Raw genomic sequence first — 22955 nt, forward strand, 5'->3', positions numbered from 1 at the left:
GTATTCTCTATTGTTTTCCACTCTCAGAATTGATGGCATATCCAAGCAAATTTAAGTAGTAATTTAACTCATTAAAGACATTTATTTTTTGGTCATCATGTAATTATGAAGTTACACTTTGCCATTCAAACTTAGGAGGTTGATGACTGGTGTGAATTTGGACTTGTTGATGATAATGATAGTGGTGATTGTACTACTGCCGTTGTGTGTCCAAAACGTTTTGTAATAATGATATTAATAATGAAATAATATTTGTTGAATGTTTGCTATGTGTCAGGATTCATGTTAAGGATTTCCCTATTCATTTTTAACTGGTATGAGATTATTCTGTTACTAAGAGATAGATTCAAACCAAGTATTAATTCAGTGTATGCAGAGGAGGTCAGGAGGTGTTTCCTGAGCATCCATGTACCAGGTCAATATTCTGGGTTCTTGGTACAAAATGAATTTCTGCTTTATTTGTGTGTGTGTGTGTGTGTGTTCAGTCACTGAGTCATATCCAATTCTTTGTGACCCCATGGACTATAGCATGCCAGACTCCTCTGTCCATGGGGTTCTCTAAGCAAGAATACTGAAGCGGGTTACCATTTCCTTCTGCAGAGGATCTTCCCAGATCAGGGCTCAAACCCATGTCTCCTGCTTTGGCAGGCAGATTCTTTACCACTGATCTACCAGGGAAGCCCTTGCTTTATTTAGGTTATGTTTTATTTGTTGAGATAATAAGCCAATAAACCTACACAATAATGTCCAGCAGCACTAAGCATTCTAAAAGAAAGAATTGCATTAGGGCACGGAGGGGCTATTTTTACAGGGGATGATGAGGGAGGTATGTCTGAGAAGGTGATATGTGACCAGAGACACTGGGATGAAGAGGAGGGAGGAGCAATGGGAGTTTCTAGGATAGCCGCTTTGACAGTCCTTCCGTGGTACTAGTCACTGCTCAGGTCTGGAATGGTGCGACCGTGGGTGGGCTGCATTTAAGAGGGTCGTGGAGTATCTCCCTAAGGCTGTAAGCAAGGATTGAGGAGGAAACTCAGCTTAAAGTTCTGGTTCTGCTCCATGTTCCTCTGAGGCATGCAGACACCTTAAGTTTACCTTCAAGTTTCAGTTTCTTTGCCTATAAAATTTGGATAATAATCCTTATCTCTTATGATAAGTGAACATTGCACATGTAAACTTCCCCTTTGCAGCCCTAGAACTGCCCTAGAACAGCCCTAGACCTGTGTGTGTGTGTGTGTGTGTGTGTGTGTGTGTGTAAATATATTATATTTATAGGAGTAAATATACACATAGGAGTCATGTAGCAAATAGTAGTTATTATAATTATTTTATAACCTGTGTCTTACAAAGGAACATGAGAAGGTACTCATGGTGTTTGTGGTCAAAGTGTGGGAGGGGGTGTAGCCTCAAAAATCACCATTTACCCTCAGAACTGAATAGGGAGTGTGGTCAGAGTGGAGTCCGATTTAGGAACTAAGATAAGAGAGTAGGATGGTGTGGATAAAGTGGGTTTTCACATCACAGTAGTTAAATGAAATAATTCAAACAGCACTTTGAAACGAGGCAGGCAGGAACCTATTTATTTATTTAAGTTTAATATTGGGAAGCATCTCAGAATATGCATACAGCCACAGGGGTTTACAGAGTGGCATGAGGAGGGAGAGAGAGAGGGAGAATTCCTGCCCTTTACTAAGTAAGGCCCACATCCCTGCTTCCAAAGGCAAGTGTCTTGTATTTAAAATTGCTTCCTGGAGCCAGCGGGTTGGCCCGATGCCTAATAATCAGGGAATCTGGGTCCAGTCCCAGCTGGCCTTCTGACAGGCTGCATGGCTCTGAGCTAATCACTTCACTTCTTCGTCTTCAGAGGGAGGAGAAAAGATATCTGCGTCTTGCCCATGTCAAAGGAACCTTTTTAGACTGAAATGAAAAAAGGTAAAAATGCCCCTCCTGGGATGGTGCTATTAAATATGGGAGCATAATTTGGTAGAGAGACCAACCTCTTTAAGTCATCAGTGTTATCTACGGGCCTTGAGTTAGCTCCGCGGTGGTCTGTTTTGGCAATAACTTCATCCGGGGGCAGGGATAACAAAGCAACAGCGCTGCTCAGGGGTCTGCTTGGCGGGCTGGAAACACATGGACTCTGAAGTGGATGCATCAGGGCTCCGATTTTCTAATTTTGCTGTAATTTTAACTTCATCATCCTGCTGAGGACACTTGTTCTCTCTGAGCCTAGGCTTCTAGATCTATAAATAAATATACTCACATCATATAAATTATTGGGAAGATTAAGTAAATGTAACGTTATTAGCATTATGTCTGCCATAGCAGGAGACGTGGGTTAGATCCCTGAGTTGGGAAGGTCTCCTGGAGGAGGGCATGGCAACCCCCCCAGTGTTCTTGCCTGGAGAATCCCCATGGACATGGGGCCTGGAGGGTTACGGTCCATGGGATCGCGAAGAGTGGGACAAAACTGAGCGCGCACGCATGCACGCACTGCCTCAGCATTTTAAAACGTCACTCTTTATTATGTCTTTTAGTTTTGTTTATGAATTGAATTCCTGGAATTGTCGAGGCATCTCAGTTTCAGGGGATCTTGTCAAACCAGGGTCACCTGGGCAGGCAAGGGTCGAGTGGATATAACCCACCAGATCCGCCCCAGCCCGCGGAGGTGGGTCTGCACCAAGCCGACCCTCCATCAGGGGGCATCGGGACTGATTCTTGGCCTGAGGCAGTGGCAGTTACAGCAGACGTGGGGCTCCAGGAGTGTTCCTAGACGCCTAGACGACTGCAGTACTTACTGTCTGACAGCAGGGACGGCCACGTGCAGCGTGAAGATGTATTTGGCTATATAGAAACCCTTCAGTCTCGTTCACAGCGAGTTCCCGCCCTTGACAACACATCTACCTTTGCTGTGGGTTGTTGTGAGGCTTTGGGCACCCTGAAGATTCATCTTTTTTTAATCAATGGAAAGGAGGCAATAGCTTGCCTTTATTATCACCTAGATTGACTCCCTCAGAACAAGCAGGCTGCAGATCCCAGTGGCTTCTTAGCGCTTTCTCAGACGCCTCCATCCTTCATTAGCTATTCCCATGGTAACACTGAGGAAGGGAGAAGAGGGACAGCTAACCACGGAGAGGCTATTTTTAGATTTCTGGCCAGATGCTTTGACAAATCTGTTGAGGGAAAGAAAATGAAGCAAGTGTAGAAGAGGATTATTTTCCCCCAAGACAATATCGTTTAAAATTCATATGATAAAACTGGAAACAACTTTGATAAATAATTCAACCCACTTATATTTATAGAAAGATCTACTTTCACATCATATAAAAAACTGTTCAATAAGATCATTCTTATTTACTTAATTACTTACACCAGGTAACTTTATTTCCTACCTTGAATTTATCCCAGATTCAGTCTGAGTTCCCAGACCAAGGGAGTTGGGGATGAGCATGGAAATGATGGGTCAAGGTGTGGGTTACACAGCCCTGAGAGCATCGTTCCTTTAGACTATACTGTATTCCTTTAGACTGTTCCTTTAGACTATAACACTGTTGCTCAGCCTCCCAGGTAGCTCAGCAGTAAAGAATCTGCCAGCCAGTGCGGGAAACATGAGTTTGATCCCTGGGTCGGAAAGATCCCCTGGAGAAGGAAATGGCAACCCACCCCAGTGTTCTTGTCTGGGAAATCCCATGGAGGAGCCTGGTGGGCCACAGTCCACGGGGTTCCAAAGAGACAGACAAGACTTAGCAACTAAACAACTAAAACAGAAATGGCACTGGCTAGGTTTGTGCAAATGTCTGCACTGGATCTGGTTCACTTATTTTTAAAATATGCAAACCCCTCCCATACTCCTTAAAAACCTTCAGGAATTTCCCATTGCTCTTGGAGAAAGGCCATAGATCTTTAAAGTGGCTGTAAAATACACATGCCATTGATCCTATATACATGTCCAGAGTCATTCGGTATTATTATAATTCTCCTTCTTTGTGTTTCACCTAAGACTTTCTTTCAGAATCTCAAACATGCCATCTTCGTCCATGTCAACCTCTTTACATTAGTCTATGATATTTTCCCCCCATGCTCACTACCTAGTTAATTTCTGTAACTTCTTATTCTTTTAATCGGAGCTCAAATACCAGAAATTGCTTTCTTAACCTCTAAACAAAAAAGACCCTTCTGCCATAGCCTCTTCTAACAACCTGTGCATTTCCTTTGCAACACTTACCAGTTTATAATTCTATATTTATTTATGTTAGGTTTTTTAAAAAATTACTTTAACCTATGAACTCCATGCTGTTAGTAAATTGTATTGTTTGCTCACCATTATATATCTAGTGCCTAGCATATATTTGGCAACTTATTCTAATGACTGTGTAAATGACTAGCAGTTATTTTAAAAAGACATAAGCCTAGGTTTTCTGTCAAGTCAAACTGTCTATGTGACTTATCAGGGCACCTCAAAATACAACGTGCACCCAGATTTCCCAGAAAACTTGCTAAAGAGCAGATTCGGATTCAGTCGGTCTGGCTGTAGCTCGTGATTCCGCATCTCCAGCTGGTGTCTAACTAGCCCTGGACCTCGGTTGCACGGAAATTGCCACGTGCTGTGTGCTCAGTAGCTTGAGTCGTGTCTGGCTCTTTGTGACCTGATGGACTGAAGCCTCCAAGCTCCTCTGTCCATGGGATTCTCCTGGCAGGAATACTGGAGTGGGTTGCCCTTCCCTTCTCCAGGGGGTCTTCCCAAGTCAGGGATCAAACCCACGTCTCCTGTGTCTTCTGCATTGCGGCGGATTCTTTACTGCTGAACCACTGGGGAAGCCAGAAATTGCCATAGGAATTTTCAAAAAAAACTTCAACTTTGAAGTCCCACCCTGTGATTCTGATTTAACTGGTATGTGCTTGGCCTGGGCTTTAGGGATTTTTAAAAGCTCCTTAGTTTATTCTAATATCAAATACTATTGTAGAATCATTGATTTCAGGCAACAAAGCTAATCCTCAACAATAGCTATATAGGAATATTTTTGTTACCCTTTGCATTAGACAGCATTTAACATGGCCACCCAATAAGGATTCACACTGTTACTGTTTTTTAAATGTATATTTCTTAGAGACACATAGGAAAGTGGTACCAAGCATTTGTTTCCTAGCAGAGAGAATCCTATGTGAGTCAGTTGTTGTGGTAGCAGAAAGGTCCAATCTTAAACTTTCCCACTTCTTCACATAGGGGAACTGTATTTCTTATTAAATATTTAAAACAATATGTATACTATTGAAAAAAGTGGAGCATTTCGGTAGAAACAAATGCAGTTATGTCTTTGCAACCAGAGGAACAATGCATAATTATCCAGATAATATCATTAGGAAGAAGAGAACCTTAGTGCTCTTCCAAAAGCTGCAACATTTATAGTGAGTTCAGTGATTCCCAGCATGTCCATAAATGTATGAGGGGAAACCAGAGGCTCTTGGGCATTTGGCTACCCTCTTTGAAGATCAATGCTTCTTAATCTAAAGCATAGTAATAGTCCTCTTTTTTAATTATATTATTAATTTCACTAATATTTTCCACTGATTTATTTTTGCTTGTGGTTTTATTCTTAAAAGTTCCACAGTGTGGAGTGTAATATTTTTGCAGTTATAACTTTACACAGTACTTTATTTTAAGCCCTGCAGCAGTTGTTTTCTTATTCTCTCTTACTTAATCTACTCATCAAATCTGTTTGGTATCCACAGCTATTATCACATTCTACAGATGAGGAAACTGAGCTAAATGGCTCAGTAACTTCTCAGAGACACAGATGGCCAGAGACATTGTCCAGGAATATATGATGTAACTCCCTGGGACTCTCTCCTTTCCAGTGTTAATACATTTCCAGTCTATAGGCCAAATTCAGCCTTCAGTGATATTGGTCCAAGGGTCTTAATATATTTTTTAACGAGGTGCCGCTATTTAGAAAGCAGAAAATTTCTTATGAAAATCCAGATTTCAAGTTTATATTTACGATAATCTTATCTGACAACACCAAGTGACATGACCGAAATCCTGAAATGTGCCTGGAGCGGAGTTCTGTTTTTCCCTTTCAAATGACACGCTTCCTGCCCCTCACTAGTACCTCTCTTACTCCCCGCCTGCTCCAGTGTTCACGACGCAGGCTTTGCCCTTCCAGAGCTCTGGTTTTCAAATCAGCCTCTAAGTTCTGTTGAGGGAAGAAATGATTCTTATGTCTTTAGTACATTTTACCACCAGGAAAAACAAAATATCCTCTTTCTCAGTGATGAGTAGACCATTGCATTGCCATCCTCATCACTTCATACCTTTTCAGGACTACCTGTGTGTCTGCATCTGGCTGAGTGGTTCAGTTTCTTTGAATACAAAATGGTGGAGCTTAGTATCCTACTTTCTGGTTCTACTATTTAGCTGTTTGGAGTGGTTTCCAATCAAAGTTTTGATTTCACAGGAGTTTACAAGTTGTGTGGTTGTCTTTCAATAACTGTAGCCCTGTGGAGACTCACGTATCCCTTGGACTCATGGTATGTAGTTGGGTTCTGTTCAGCCTCCTTCAAGTAAGCCTATGATAAGGAGGAAGAGGATGATGTTGTCCTGGTGTTGTCAGCACCACCTAGCTGATATGGCGCTCGCAGGGTCAGCAGGGTTTCCCAGGAATGCAGTCACCGATTTCTAACGCAGCAGGAAACGCCGACAAAGATGGATTCTCTTCTTAGGAGTCTTCACCTTGGCTTTGAGAGTTGCTTGCCTCTGTTGCAGTGTACCATCTCCTTTATTCCTTTCCATGTCTGGCTTTTACCTTCTGCCCACCTTCTTCTTGGTTTCTATACACTCTCTCTGAGCCGCTCAACCTTTTGTTCCTAGTGGTGGAGACCTCTCACTGTACATGGAAGCCTGTCGCTCAGCAGAACTCAGGCACGCACACTTAAACCTCAGAACAACCCTACGATATAGGTCTTGTTACTCTCAGGAAATTGTGGCTCAAAAAACCTTAAAATTTGGTAAGTTGATAAGGAGAAGAATTTTCAAAAGGTTAAATTTTAATGTTGACTATTTTGTCCCATGTTTTAATTTGGGTACAAGAGGCTACTATCATAATTGAATGATGTCTATAAAAGATGAGAAAAGTAATTTTACCATTCCTTATTTCATCACATGGCGTGCCATGTGAGACATCATCAATTTTAAGGTGCACCATTATCTGATATGCTACTGAGAAGAGAAAAAAATATGGTCAATTAAATTATGTCATCTAAATTATGTTGATTGCCATTTTTATTGCAACTATAGATGTTCTAAAATATAAAGACATGTCTTAGAATTGTCCAGTATGGTGCTTATTCAACTTGTATTGTACACATTTAACATGTAAGTCATTGGCTGAAATGTTAATTGTCTGAAAACAATGAGAAGAAAGCAAATGCAAAATATTTATACTATAATGTTTTCCTTCAGCAACCATCAACTGAACTGGAATTTGACCGGGTAGTGATTTATACCACTTGCCTTCGGGTGGTACGGACAACCTTTGAAAGGTGTGAACTGGTTAGAAAGATCTTCCAGAACCATCGAGTCAAATTTGAAGAGAAAAACATAGCTCTGAATGGTGACTATGGAAAAGAGTTAGATGAACGATGCCGGCGGGTTTCTGAAGCTCCTTCCCTCCCTGTCGTGTTCATTGACGGCCATTATCTCGGGGTAAGTATCTGCTAAGGAAAATCTTTTTTATTGAACCCAACCAGTGTTGATAGAAATCTGTAAACCTATGACAAAGCAAGTTGCATCACAGCTACCAGCACACTTACTGATTTTCAGAGTTCAGTCCAGCGGTTTTGAGACACTTATTTCTATCCCAAATGATGTATCACTACAGTGTTCATCCCTATAGATTCATAGTGAGACAAAATTAGCATGAAATTGTCTTTTTGAATAGAAATACATTTTAAAAATGGTTAGTTGACTTGAGTTTTGAATTGAGAAGCTTGACATATGGGATAAAAACTTTTTTTAAATGCAGGCAAGAAAAATGGAATATATGAGATATGCATTTGTGAATTCTCCTATACTACATTATCAAACACTCAATTTCCTACTTAATGAAACTGAGATGACAGTCATGAAATGAAATCAATACGAAATAGGGCCTGTAGCCAGAATTTTATCTGCTTGTTGTTTAAAATGATTCTTGATTTGAGTAATGCAGGAGTGTGAGACACAAATGGAGGCTTACAGTGAGCAGAGTGGAGAATTCCCAGAGCATCAAAAAAAACCCTGACTCCTTCATTGCTCTCTGAATAACACCATTAGCATAATAACCCCCATCCATCTATGAATGTGTGTCATCGGTAAGAAGCCCAAGAAGGGGGCTCTGGAGGGAACACTTTGGAAGAGGAAGAGCAAAGAGCTGAGGGATGCCAGTGGCTGGGGAGGTAAGACTGACAAGGTCACTGGTCAGAGAAGAGAAAAGTGAATTGCAATAATTAATTTACATGGCATTCTGTATTTTTCTTGATATTTCTGGTGCCTTGAGTGCAGTGAGAAATCAGTACGTATTAATTTCTCAAATCTGGTCTTAACCTTCAGGTTTCAGGGAAAGTTAGAAAAAGCGGGAGCTTTTTCTTAGCAGGAAATGCTCCTGTTTGTTCCAGGGAGCTTGTATCTTGTATCCTGTCTAGAGACATGGCTGTTAGAGGCAGTCTGCCATCTTATGGAAAGATTAATGCAGAAAAGCCATGATTCACTAGCTATGACATCATGCAGTCTTACTTTCAACCAGAGCTGGACACAGATTGATTCTGAATGAGAAGAATTTTGATTGAAGTATTGAGTCTGAGGTCCCAGAAACCCACGGCAATGGAACAGATAATAATGGCAGATAAATACATCGATTTTACAAAGCACTATAGCATACTCTCAGCTTACATGTGTTACTCCTCTAACCATCAGTCTAACTTTAGAAATGAACTCTCTGGAACACTGGTTAAAAGGCAAGATAGCCTTGGAGTCAGGCAGCATCGTTTCAAATTCATGCTCTGACACTTCTAATGCTGGGAAATGTGTAAATCACTCTGTACCTGGCTTCCTCCTTTGTATGAGAATACTAGAACTTTTCTTAGGCTAGCTGTGAGGGTTTTACTATATATGTGTGTATTGTATTATTTTATTATTATGCGTGTGTGTGTGTGTGTGTGTGTGCTCACTTAATCATGTCCAACTCTGAGGCCCCGTGGACTGTAGCGTGCCAGGTTCCTCTGTCCATGGAATTTTCCACACAAGAATACTGAAGTGGGTTGCTGTTTCCTACTCCAGAGGATCTTCCTGACCCTGAAATCGAAACACATCTCTTGCATCCTCTGCATTGGCAAGAAGGTTTTTTTTTTTTTAATATCACTAGTGCCACCTGGGAAGCCCCATTATTATATAATTATATGTATCAGTTACATAATGATATAAAATATTAATCAGTTGGTATGGTTGGAACAAAGTATGTTTTCAATAAATAGTAGCAATTTTCATCCCTGTTTTGAAAAAGAGAACATTCTTTTGCGCCAAGGCACACAGCTGGGTAATCGGCAGGGCTCCGTGTTAGGTCAGGCCGAGTCCCCAGGCCCTTGTTCCCTGGCGCGTCACCTCAAGGAAGGTAATTGTCACTAGTTTCTTTGCTGCTCTGTTCTTGGCACCTAGGACAGGGTTTGTCACAAAGCTCTCAAACACATACATTAAATGGCTGTGGGAATGACGCTATACTGTCCCTTCACGTTCTTCCCTTCTCTAAGACATCCTTCCACAGGGGACACAATCTGAAGAACATACCCACACTGGGGAGAAAATCACTGGTACAAGTGTTCTGCCCGCAGTCCGAGTCCCCAGTCGGGAAAGAAGACTCCTCCAAACAGTGCAACTCACAATAGGGGAATTTATTACTGACTCGAGCCAGGGCCTCCCGCCCTCACCAGGTGTGTGAGGACGAAAGGCCCGGAGCCCCAGTTCTCTCCGGTATTTATTAGGTCAAAATAAGCAGCAGGTAGTTGGCGCAAGCGGATTGGTTACACAGTGGGTAGTTGGCGTAAGCGGATTGGTTACACAGTTGCAAGGTAATTTTTGTTGGCCCACCGTGGGGCTTTCAGCTTTCCCCTGATAGGTTCCCTTTTCTCTGGCTAGGCATATGTTGATTGGCTGGCTCCAGGAGGCCTGATAATTATGTTACCCCGGGAAACCAGGCCTACTCCTAATCTAGGCTGCCTGCCATGGCCTTAGCCGTGACAGCCTCACACAAGGTTGTGCGAATTTGCTTTTAAAGCTGGGGAGAAGTTCTGACCATGTGAGGTCTTTCTCACTGTGGTGCTCTAAGTTCTGTGAAGCTGCTCCCCGATCTCAGTGGGCGATCACTAAGATCACTCGGGGCAGGAAGCTTGGCCCACCCGCTGCTCTGACTTCAGCCACGCTCATCTTCTTCCTGCTTCTCTGTTTCACCCGCCCAAGCGCCTCTCCTGCGGTCTGTCCTTCAGTTTCAGGGATAGAGGGAGAGCGGGATCGACAACGGAGGTGGAATGCAGAGTTCTTTCTCAGTGACTGTCCCTGTGATCATTTTATTCACACAAAGTAACCCAGACGTGGAAGAATCACACACGTGCTACCCTGTTGCTTCTGAAATTTGAAGCTTCAAGTCTGAAGAGAGGTCAGACAGAGATTCCCCACCCCCCTTTCTTTTTCTGATAAAAGAGGAATTACTTCTAGATTTATAAGTCAAAACGGAGATAAACCAGTCCAACACAGCTTACATAACAAATTCCCCTCCTCCTGCAATAGCCACTTTATTTAGATTCCATGCACAATTGCAAATAGAGGACATTATTGGGCTTGTAGAAGCTTTCCCCTGCAGTATTTGTGCATCTGAAATGGAAGGATGCCCTCTGCTGGGTTTTGGCACGTGGTGAAGCATAATTCTGGAAGAGGAAGAGAAACTGATGTTGGTAGTTTCCTTAACACCTGTGATGTTTTCAACAGTTGTATAGAACCATTTGCTTTAGTTAAAATTTAAGTAAATGAGAAAAATCAAGATGTGTGAATCAGCTGCACAAAATACAACTGTCTTTAAGGATGGAGAGAGAGAGAGAAACAGCCGGAGCCAGAGAATGAAGTAGACGCAAACAGGAATACAGAGACAAAAGTGCGGGAGACCATGAGATGGAAGGAGAGAGGAAAAGGACAATTCACAGCGCCCCTGTTTTACTGCCACAGGCTCAGGGTGGGCGGTGCCAAAGGGACTCAGCTGTTTTCATTGAAGGGAAGCTATCAGGGCTCCATCCGAGGGCAAGAATGGAAGAGTTGACAGGAACGCTCTTTTTGATTGATGACTCTCTTCCCCAGCCGAACTAAAACCTGAAGATGGAAATAATGGAACAGCCAAGGGAAAGAAATTACTTTAGGAAGCAGATCTACTCGGCCCTGCAATGCTCAGTGGTAGAGGGGGAACTGGTGGAGGTAGAAGCACATTCAGCTTGGAACTTCCCTGGGGTTGCTTTTGTTGTTGTTCCGTCATTCCGTCGTGTCCAACTCGTTGCGACCCCATGGGCTGTAGCACGTCAGGCTTCCCTGTCCATCACCATCTCCCGGAGCTTGCACAAACTCATGTCCACTGAGTCGGTGATACCATCCAGCCATCTCATCCTCTGTCATCCCCTTCTCCTTCTGCCCTCAATCTTTCCCAGCATCAGGGTCTTTTCCAATGAATCAGTTCTTCGCATCAGGTGACCACAGTATTGGAGCTTCAGCTTCAGCATCAGTCCTTCCAATGAACATTCAGGATTAATTTCCTTTAGGATTGACTGGTTTGATTTCCTTGCAGTCCAAAGGACTCTCAAGAGACTTTTCCAACACCACAGTTCAAAAGCACCAATTCTTCAGTGCTCTGCCTTCTTTATGGTCCAACTCTCATATTCATACATGACTACTGGAAAAACCATAGCTTTAACCATAAGGACCTTTGCTGGCAAAGTCCTTGGAGTAAGTGTCCTGTTGTTTTTGACATCAGAAAATCTTGATGTGAAAAGATTATGTCCCAATAGTTTGGACATAAATAATCTTATAAATTCCAGTTGGAAATGAGCTAGAAATTATGTCTTGATTATGGACCAACCATAAACCTGTACAGTAAGAGTCCACAAAATCCACATTGGAACATAGCTATGAACCATGTAGAATGAATCCAACAGGGGACTCCTCTCTAACAGAGAGAGGAATGGAAAGGCTGTTGGTCTAGAGGGGTCTCTTAAATTAGCTGATATTGAGTTGTGGCTGCTTGAAAATTCTGTATCTATCTAAAGTTCTAGTTTATTCAATTTAGGAATGAAGAAATTATTACTGAGCATTGCTAGCAGACACACCAGAAATATAGACTCTAGGCTTGTTTAGAGGCTACTTCCAACAATTCTCTGCAGAAATAGGCCACCGAGGGAGCCGTTGCCTCAATCTGGAAGTGGCCAGCTCTCGTAACTTGTTGTCTTTGCCTTGGTCCTCACAAGAAAAATGGATGATTTGTTCTCCACCCTTCTTTCTACAAAATTCTCTTCCTAAGTAAAGTCTTGAGTGAGGGTATCTGTTTGTGATCAATAAATAAGTCACACGTGAAAGCAGTGAGAAAAAATGGGGAATGTGCTCTGTAGGTTTCTAGCCTCTATACCCTGATATTCTCTCTGTAGCAGAGGAAGACATTCTATAAAGTGATGGGGTAGGTTACTGAGTGAGAGGAACCATAGTATCCGCTGGATATGCTGCTTTTATTTAGTTTTATTTTAACCAGCTTTATTGGGGTACGATTTACATTTAATAAACTGTACACATTTAAATTGTACAGTTTAACAAATGTGTACACCCATGTATCTACCAACACATCCAAAATATACAGCATTTCCATAAGCCCCCAAATATTCTTCATGTCATTTAGTAGTTGATCCCTTCCTCCAAGCCCAATCCCCTGCTAAACATGGGTCTCTCTGTTAATATAGTTTTCTATTCTTCTAATGTCTATGTGTAGTTTCATTATCAGGGTAGTGATGCCCTCATTCAAGGGAGTTTGAAAGTACTGTAGCCCCTGGAATTTTAATGTCTGGTTCTCTTTAATCCTTGATATACAGCACCATATCCATTTGACATCACTTTTCTTTTATGTGAAAGACTTCTTATACGCTATTATTGTAGTGTGGGTCTGCTGTGGATGAAGCCTTTCAGGATTTAAAGTATGACATTCTTTCAGCTTGTCTGAAAAGTTTTTATTTCATTTTTATCTTTAAGGAGTATTTTTGCTGGATATAGAATTCTAGGTTGGATTTTTTCCCAGTAGTTTGGAGGTGTTGGTCCTCTATCTTCTCACAATACTTCTGATAAAACATATGCCGTCACCCTGATCTTCATTTCTTTGTTTGTAACACGTCTTCTTCATCACCCCCAACCCCACCTGCTTTTGAGCTTCTGTTTATCACCAGATTTGAGAACCTCAATTATGGCATGTCTTGGTGTAACTTTCTTCATTTTTCTTTTGCTTATGGTTCAAGGAGATTCTTGAATCAGTTGGTTTATTAGTTTTTATCAAATGTGAAAAGCTTTCAACTATTATTTTTTTCAAACGTTATTTTTATTTTCCCTTCTTTCTCTTTTTTCCAGAGGCTTTAATTACATCCCCATCAGGCTGCTTGAAGTACTTCCATAGCCTACTTCATTTTATTTTGGGTAGTTTCTATTGCGATGTCTCCTGGATTCCTAGTCTTTTCTTATGTAATATCTAATCTTCTATTACTCCCATCTGTATATATTTTTTTTAATCTCAGATACTGTAACTTATATCTTTAGACATTTCATTTCTTTAAAAAATGTACTTTTCATGTCTCTACTTAACATATTCAATATCTTTTTTAGCTTTTTGATCATATAATAGCTTTTAATCTAATAGCATTATCTATGTCAGTTCTGGGTTGGTTTTGAAATTCTGAGTACTGTTTTACACCTCTTTGCCTTCCTGGTAATTTTTGCTTGAATTCCACATACCTGGTTGGATGAAAGCATTTTTATTGGGATATTTTTGTATTCCTATATATCCTTGCACTTTTTGCTGAAAGGCAGTCAAGTTACTTGGAAATAGTTTGCTATTTTAGGTTTGTTATTAAGATTTTCTAGTCAGGATCAGAATAGTGTCTCAGTCCAGTTCAGTCACTCAGTTGTGTCCGACTCTTTGTGACTACTTAGTGAGTAGGAAGTTAGTATCTGCCACACTGAGCAAAGCTCTTTTTGAGTAGTTGATTAGAATAATCTTCTTCAAGTTGCATGTTTTTTTTTTTTTTTTAAAGTTGCATGTTTTATACTAATTGTTTGCTTGAATCAGACAACTCCCTAGTATCCATTCTGTTAAGGAGGGTTGCAGAGATGGTGGGCTAATGGGAGGGAATCTTTGGTAAATTTGGTGTTTCTTTATGGGAATGTATTATATGCAATAATAACTATTTTCATAAACCATCAATGTAAAATAAGTGTTTTGTCAGGTTTTGAAACTCTTTTGTTTTAAACCTCTTTAAAATATTTACCATATATCTGTGAGAAGTGGTTTATAAATGTTGGAGTTATATGCTTTGAAAAGCTGTTGAAAGTTATAGTCCATCTCACTGTACATAAGACACAATCTTCTTTAAATAGCAAGGCTTTCTGAGAATTTATCCCTAGATAATTAACTTTTCATTAAAAGGAGTACTTTCAATATGGTGCCTGCTGAAGTATACCTCCACTTCTTAGTTACCTTGAGTATTTTATCAAGTAAACAACCCACTTCATTACAAGTAATTACCATCATATCTGATTTAGATTCTTTAGCATTTAATTGTGGAATAGATGAATTTTAGATCTTTATTTTTTCCTTTTTCTTTGGAAATCATCTTTTTGGTCATTTCCTTGATTATTAACATTTCCACCAGAGATCTGGATGAAAGAAGAATCCCCTGAGCTTTCAGATTTACTAATTTTTCATGGATCTTATTTGGTAATAGGTACAGCAAATATTCAACCTTTAAGCATCCTTGTGCAGAGTGACGGAGTATTTGTTCCTGGCCTGTTCACTCTACTTCAGAAAGTACAGGATGGGGAAGTTTGAAGTTTAAGCTTTAAGTCAAGCTCTTGGAGTATAAGTGAAGCAATAATCTGTCACATGATTGCTTCCTTGTCCTTTTTTTCCTGAATAACTGATGATTTTTTTTTAACTTTTTATTTTTGTATTGAGATATAACTGATTAATAACTTTGTGATAGTTTAGGGTTAACAGCGAAGGGGTCCAGCCATACGTATACATGTATCCATTCCCCCTCAAACTTCCCTTCCATTCAAGCCGCCACATAACATTGAGCAGAGCTCCACATACTCTACACTAGGTCCGTGTTAGTTATCTGTTTTGAATATAGCAGTGTATACAGGCCTATCCCAAAGAGCAATAAAAACAGCAATAGTAAAAACTAACTTGAATGATACACTCTGCTAAGCTTTCTTTGACCTATTAAAATAAAAATGTAAATAGTACCCCTCTCATTTCTACCACCCCAAATTTTGTTAGACAAATTAAGAAACTTAGAGAAGATAAGAAACTCTTTAAACACCTTCAGATCACAAGCCAGGATTCAAACTTAGGAGTGTTGGACTCTAGAGCTCAGACTCTCCCACTCTTCAGCAGCATATTTACATCCTGAATTATTTCATCACTTGAAAACACTCCACATTCAAAGTCTTGAGCTTAGAAATGCCCTGCTCTGACCGCACTTTCTGTCCTTCAGCCACTCTCCAGTTTTGAACTGGCTCTGCCACTGGTATTGTGTATCCTTCTCCCTTTCTGCTGCAGGCACACTTTTGGTTTCGCTTGTTTCCCTATATTTCTGTATTCATGAATATGATAGTATCTAGTCTGCATCACTCACTGGATCAGCTCTCCTGACTTTTTCCACATTTGTCAGTTCCCAGTCTGGCACAGCTTCCTGTGTTTTTCTTCTGTTATTCCAGCACATCAAGTACGTTATTGGAGAAAAATCTCAAAATTTTAGCAAAGAAGTCTACAACAAAGTTGTATCATCAGTGTTATCTAGGCCCACTATTGCATACTCCTGAGAATATCTTGTTAGTTTTCTGTTGTGATCCACATAATCAACTTCTTTGAATGTTTTCTAATTTCCCCCAAATAGAAATCTCATTGACATCTCTTGATTCCTATTTTCCATATCTGTCATTATCTTTCACTTTTTCTAGTCTTCAAGTCTCTGTACAGTCACAATCTTATAGGGTATGTTAATTTTTTTACAGATATTTTACTTTGACATTAAAAAACACAGAAAACTGCTTCATTATTAGCTTTTTATTCCAATTCTTTGGTTTTGATAAATGACCCCACAATTCTTCCAGTCACTCAGACTCCAAATCTCAGTTTTCTTTGATACCACATCTTTCTCTTCCTCATATCTAATCACTCGTCAAGATTTACATTGTATTCCATGGGATCTCAATTTTCACATTTCGGGAGCCCCTCCTAGAAAGGAGTAGGAAAGCAGTGGAAGCAGACATCTGAACGCAAGAGTAAGCTATTTGTCTTACCGGAATGGATGTTAGTCTAGTTATTTAATCTCTCTAAGGTGAAGATAATAAAATACTAATAACTGGGTATTTTGAAAATTATGAAGCAGAAAAACTCACAGTGCCTGGAACATGGCACAGACTAAGTAATTCTTTGCTAATATTATTACCAATAGCTTTAGAGAAAACTTTACATTTATGGGCTGTAGGTGGAAAGACAGAGAGAATAAAGAGAATTAATATAGGATTGGATCAAGTCGTGAGAGGAGAAAAGGAGCAGAGTATTATTCCGAGCTCACGTTCACGTGTTAATTTCCAAGTAGTGTGATCTATGAGGGCAAGATGCTGCACAGTGTCAGAACTTCTGGGTAGTGGTAGTGTTTTAAATATAAAAACTAGCATCAAGGTCATGTTTCAGATACTAGTTTCATTTGAGCTGATATGTGGGCTACTAGCAATATTCCATCGCCATTCATGATACCTTTCCATGAATATTAAGCATAGTTATTTAAATAGTGTTATTTTTTCAATTTTAATACTAAGCTATTAAAAATGGAGGAGAAGGGGATGACAGAGGATGAGATGGCTGGATGGCATCACTGACTCAATGGACATGGGTCTGGGTGGACTCTGGGAGTTGGTGATGGACAGGGAGGCCTGGCGTGCTGCGGTTCATGGGGTCACAAAGAGTCAGGCACAACTGAGTGACTGAGCTGAACTGAACTGAATTTAAAAAGCTAGTTAAAACATATTAATGAGTTTATAACATATGAGATTTAAAAATTATTAACAATTTATCTATTTCCTCTGAAAATGAAAGAGGTTTATGTATAAGACACTATACCATCATAATTTTTTCCTTACAATATGAAACTTTGATTTTCCTCCCTCTCTTTTCAACAGTAAACCTAATTTTACCTTTATTCAACTCAGAATGAATTTCATTATATTAAAATATGAACAGGTGACATCTGATTTGCTCTTATTTCTAGAACAAAGCTATTAAATCTAGAATGTGTGCCCAACTAAGAAATAAGAGTGGGTGAAGGAATTAATGATTTACATTCTTCTCTTAGCACCTCCCCTCTCTCATATTCTCTCAGATTAAGACCACTGGGAGACTGGTGGGACAACTATTAAGATGAGGTTGCAGAAGATCTACTTAATTACTAGATTTCATAAAGACAAATGTGGTAGATAAATACATGTGTAAGTTTTATACAGAAGATTAGAATCTTGGATTTGGAAGGAATCTTAAATGTCATCTTGTCTAATGTCCCTCTTAGTGCATAATTCTTTCTACCATAACCCTGGGCAGAGATGAACAATCTTTGAACACACCCAGTGACAAAATCTCATACTGTTCAAGCCAACCTATTTTACTGCAGTGCTCCTGTAAATATTAGACATTTCTTTCTCATGTTGATAACAAGCCTGTATCTAACTTCCTTCACCCATTAGTCTTAGTTCTACCTAGAATAATTAGAATTAAAATTGTTCCCTCAGCCTCTTAACTAAAGCTTCATATGCAAAAATGTTGGCAAGTTTTCTCCTTGGTTTATTTCATACTTACTCTTATCTCATGACTTTCTGAGCTTCAAAATCGTAATTATTCTCCTTAAGACGTATTCTAGTCTTTAAGTGCAACACCCAAAGCTAGAACCAATCTTCTAGATGATTATCTCCTCAGTAGGATTGCTATCCCTCTAATAGTGGTGCCTAGATTTCCTTTAAGCATCTATATCATACAAGTGATCGTACTGAGTCTGAGGTCACTTAAAAGACTCATGTAATTTTTAAGTGTACTTTTTCTCAAGTGAACTCCTAATACCCTTGGATTTTGTTGCATTTTACTGGGTCTCAAGACCTCTTTTCCATGGATGTGCATTGCTAGACAGTAATTAATATTACAGGAAATAATATTTTTTATGAAATATACCTATGATTTTTGATAACTGTCACTCTCTTTCTGTAAGCAGTTCATTCTGGTGCTCGTATCATTCCTCAGATCAGGAAGCAAAGAAGTTATCAAATGTTTCAAGCTTTCATCCCCAGAGAAATATGCCCACTGGGACTGGAATAAACTGTAGTCAAAGTTTGGGTGCTATGATGAAAATAGTTGTAACAGTTAGCTTTTGCTGTGTAACAAATCACCTGAAAACATAGTGGCTTTAAAGAATCATCTTGTAGACTGCGCTTTTGGCTGGATTTGGCTGTCTTTTGCGGTCTACTGGTCGGTTGGCCAGAGGTGGGTGGTCTAGGATGACATCAGTTACACATGTGGAAATTGGCGTCTCAGGTTTCCTCTTTCCTAGCAGACTAGCTGGGGAATGGTAAATGGCAGCAATGGGATTTCTAGCAGAGAAAAGAAAGCCAGCCCTAAAGCTGAAGCCCACTTCAAGCCTTGGATGGAGTCTAGTTTGTTTTTGTCCTGTTGACTAGAGCAGGTGACATTGTCGGGCTCAGGTTTAAGATGCAGAGAGCAGATTCCACCTGTTGATGGGAGGGCTGCCTACATCACATTGTAAAGGGTGTGCATTGAATGAGATATAAACAAACTGGGGACAGTGACCCTTGCAATCCACCAGGGTGAAGAACTTCAACATTATCTAACCCTGACTTTCTGCCTGAGTCGTGAGTGCTCAGTGATATTTTCATGTTGGAGGATTGCATACTGTAGATTGACTAGAGCTAGTTAATTATACTTTAGCACTCCACAGCCCACAAAATATTTGTAGAGCGGTTTGGCATTCAAGCACATCTGTGTGGAAGGAAACCAATGTACCAAATATGGCTCAAGTTTCCAGAGTCACCTGCTATCCTCTCGTTCCTTTAGTCATCCTGTACCTTCCAGTAACATCTTGTGATGTCCTTGATCTATTGACCAAATCTTTGCCTTTCGCCTCACAGATTTTTCTGTCACTTAACCTCACAAGAGAAATGCAGAAGTATTATTATTATAATTTCTTCATTTCATATTTTGGATGCTAAACTTAATTCAATGACATGAAAAGTCATATAGTAGTTAGTACCTTGAAATCTGTTTATGCACAATTCAACTTTACTCCAACACTTAGAGTTGATTAAAGAGAGGGGAACTTTGAGGCATGCTGGTACTAAGTATTCCTAAACTATAAATGGAAGGAACAGCTTCACCCATACAGTCTTTCCTTAATAGGTATCCTGGCTTTGCTACTGAACCAAATTTAGGTCTACTCGCCTGCGTGCGGTAAAGCCAATATATTGACACCAGGTTGTGGTGAAGGAAAGTGCAACATTTATTGCAAGGCCAAGCAAAGAGTATGGGTGGCTAATTCTTAGAAGAAGTGAACTTACCAATGGTTTTCAGGGAAGGGTTTTTAAAGACAAAGTAAGGGAGAAGGTCATAGGATGCCTGATTAGCTTATGGACGTCCTTCTATTGGTTGATGGTGAGGTAACCAGCAGTATTTCGAGAGTCAGCATCACCAGTCTTCTGGTTCCAACTGGTCTGAGGTCTACAGGCTTGTGGTCAACGGTCAGTTGACTTTGTCTTACCTGGTGTGGATTTCAGTATCTGCAAAACAGTTCAAGGATATGGCTCAGAATGTTGTCTGCAGTCTTTGAGAAGGAACTAAAGATCCTTGACATTCTGTTATGGATAAACTACTATTATTTTGTCTTGGTTGACTATTTGCCTTTGTGCTTCATTTTCTTACTTCTCTGATTAAATTTGCCCTTTGGAAATCGAACAAGGCTTGATTGAAGTTTTTCTATAAACAAGAGGCAGGCAGAGGATGGCCTGGGGAAGGTGTCTGTCCTGTGAAAGTCCCATAGCATCCTCCTCAGTTCAGCTTTATCATTTTGCACATTTTGCAAATTAAAAATCCATTGTCACATTTTCCTAAGACTTTGCCACTTTAGTTTTTCCTTCTGTAATTTTTTGTGTGGCAGGATACTTATAAAATATCTGGTAGTTTCACTATTTATTTGTATATGTCAAATCCTGAGTCTTAAATTTTGTCCTTTGGACGATGGTTCCATAAAAGTACAAAATAGTGTTTATTTTCAACTTGGGCATAAGTTAAAAGAAGACATAGAACATGTTACCTAATAAGGGACTCCAGGACCCAGTTTATCTACATCTCAATTTAGAAATAAATTGCTAACTATTCTTAATCTGATTGAAAAGAAAATGTAGTTGTCATGACCAGTGTTTCCTTATTTGGATTTAAAAAGACATAAGGCTTCCCTAGTGGCTCAGCTGGTAAAGAATTCTCCTGCAATGTGGGAGACCAGGGTCAGGAAGATCCCCTGGAGAAAGGAGCGGCTACCCACTCCAGTGTTCCGGCTTGGAGAATTCCATGGACTGTATAGTCCATGGGGTTGCAAAGAGTTGGACACGACTGAGTGGCTTTCACTTTCAATATATGCATTTAAGATTTTTTTTTTAATTCTAGAAATGTATGAAAATAAATTAATGTACCATTCTATGAGTAGGTGAAAGTTAATAGAAAATTTAATGTCTCTTTTTAATAAACCTTGAAATCAGTACCTCAGTAAAGAAAACTTTGGTTGATAATGAACTCTGTATCTGCTCTTGTGCATATAGAGATTTGGTATGTTTTCAACCACCAGAGGGCTCTCACAATATAAGAAAATATATTAAATGTGTAAGAAAATAAATGAAAATAGAAGTCATTTTTTATATCCATTTTTAGTGTTCAATTAAAAGTTAAACATCTTAAATATATGGATTGCATGTAATATTTCAAATTCAAATTTCATTTCTAGACATGAAATAGGAGGAACTGTTTAAACATGATAGTTCAAAAACTTAATGAACTAAATCCTGAATCAAACATTAATACCATTCATTTGTGTTTTCACTAGAAAAAGTTAGTGGAAAGTGCATGTATATTTTGTCTGAGAGATTCTAGCCCTTAAGACTTACTTTTCTAAAAACATCTCGTTTGTTACTTTGGCTTCATATGTGATTACAACCGAGTGAACATCTCACACAGGATTTGGCAAGGTAAATATTTCTTGTGCCAGCGGCATGCCTCCTTATGCTCAGGTAGGATTGTGATACGTTGTGCTATGGTTTTGTTTAGTTTTCATCAGTCCTTGGACTCCCGATTTGGTTGCACTTAGCCCAAGATGCCTTTCTTTCTAAAATAAAAGATTAAGCTAATGACATGACCATCTGGTTGATCCTGATGGTGTTTATTCCCTGGATCAGATTCAAAGGATGAATAGAATGAATAAAATGAAGCAAACCACTTGTTCAGCGACAAGCCCTGAAATGCGAAAGTCAGGGGCTCATTACTGGCCTCCTTTCTGGGCTGTAATCGAGGCCAGTCTTGCAGGAAACCAACAAGTTTCCCAGTTCTCGTCCATTTGTTGTGAACTTCAACCTGCCTCTTAGACTCTTGGGACCTGTCTCAGGGACTGTGGAGACGGAATCAGAATTAGTGATTATCAGGACTTCCCCAGTGGTCCAGGGTTTCAGACTCTGAGCTTCCGATGCAGGCGGTGCGAGCTCCGTCTCTGGTCGGAGAACTAAGATCCCACATGTTGAGTGGTATGGCCAACAAAATAAGAATTAGTGGTTATCAAATTGTTCTCTGTGGCTCCCTAGAAGTTCCTTTGACTTCCTTAGTGGGCATCTGATGGGTAGTATAAACGGGAGGGATTTCAATCTCTCTTTGGAATGCCAAACCAAACCCTTACATCCATACCTGTTATTGCATTCTACTTATGGTCTCCCTTGAAAGATTTGAATAAACAAAAAGTTCAGCTGAAGGACTTGGGAAAACTAAGAAAGAAAGGTGTAAAGTTTTTTAGCAGTTTTATCATACTTGGATTTCTTGGGAAATATCCCTAAATTACAGGGTGGGAGTGGTGGATGACAATCAGATGGGACGGGCTTGGATGCTTCTCTTTGCACCGTCTCTAGGCTATGGTGAAAGCCATTGCCCTGACAAGGCTGGGAGGAACAAGGGGACGCATCATTAAGCAAATTCTGAGTGTCCTCTGTGTACAAGCCCTGTTTACTATTAGGATTCAGAGATGTTTCAGACATAGCCCCTGCCTTCTAGAATCAAACTTTGAGTGTGTGTTGTGGGGGAGGGTGGTACACATGATATCACTCTAAGCTAGTTGTACTCATCTGACATGCACAACTGCACTCATCTCCCACGCTAGCAAAGTAATGCTCAAAATTCTCCAAGCCAGGCTTCAACAGTTTGTGAACTGTAAACTCCCAGATGTCCAAGCTGGATTTAGAAAAGGCAGAGGAACCAGGGATCAGATTGTCAATATCCGCTGGATCATAGAAAAAGCAAGAGAGTTCCAGTAAAACATCTACTTCTGTTTTA

The 22955-nt window shown here is 40.0% G+C and overlaps 1 protein-coding gene across 1 annotated transcript in view; it reads left to right on the forward strand.

Annotated features, from left to right (window-relative positions):
- The window catches only part of GRXCR1 (glutaredoxin and cysteine rich domain containing 1), a 117699-nt gene that overhangs the window by 51920 nt on the left and 42824 nt on the right, over positions 1–22955 (forward strand). The window contains exon 2 of the mRNA XM_043871257.1: positions 7460–7702. Coding sequence (XP_043727192.1) covers positions 7460–7702 — 243 coding nt within the window. The remainder of the gene's footprint in view (positions 1–7459; positions 7703–22955) is intronic.

Source organism: Cervus elaphus, chromosome 17, assembly GCF_910594005.1.
Source record: "Cervus elaphus chromosome 17, mCerEla1.1, whole genome shotgun sequence".
Classification (NCBI taxonomy): Eukaryota; Metazoa; Chordata; class Mammalia; order Artiodactyla; family Cervidae; genus Cervus; species Cervus elaphus.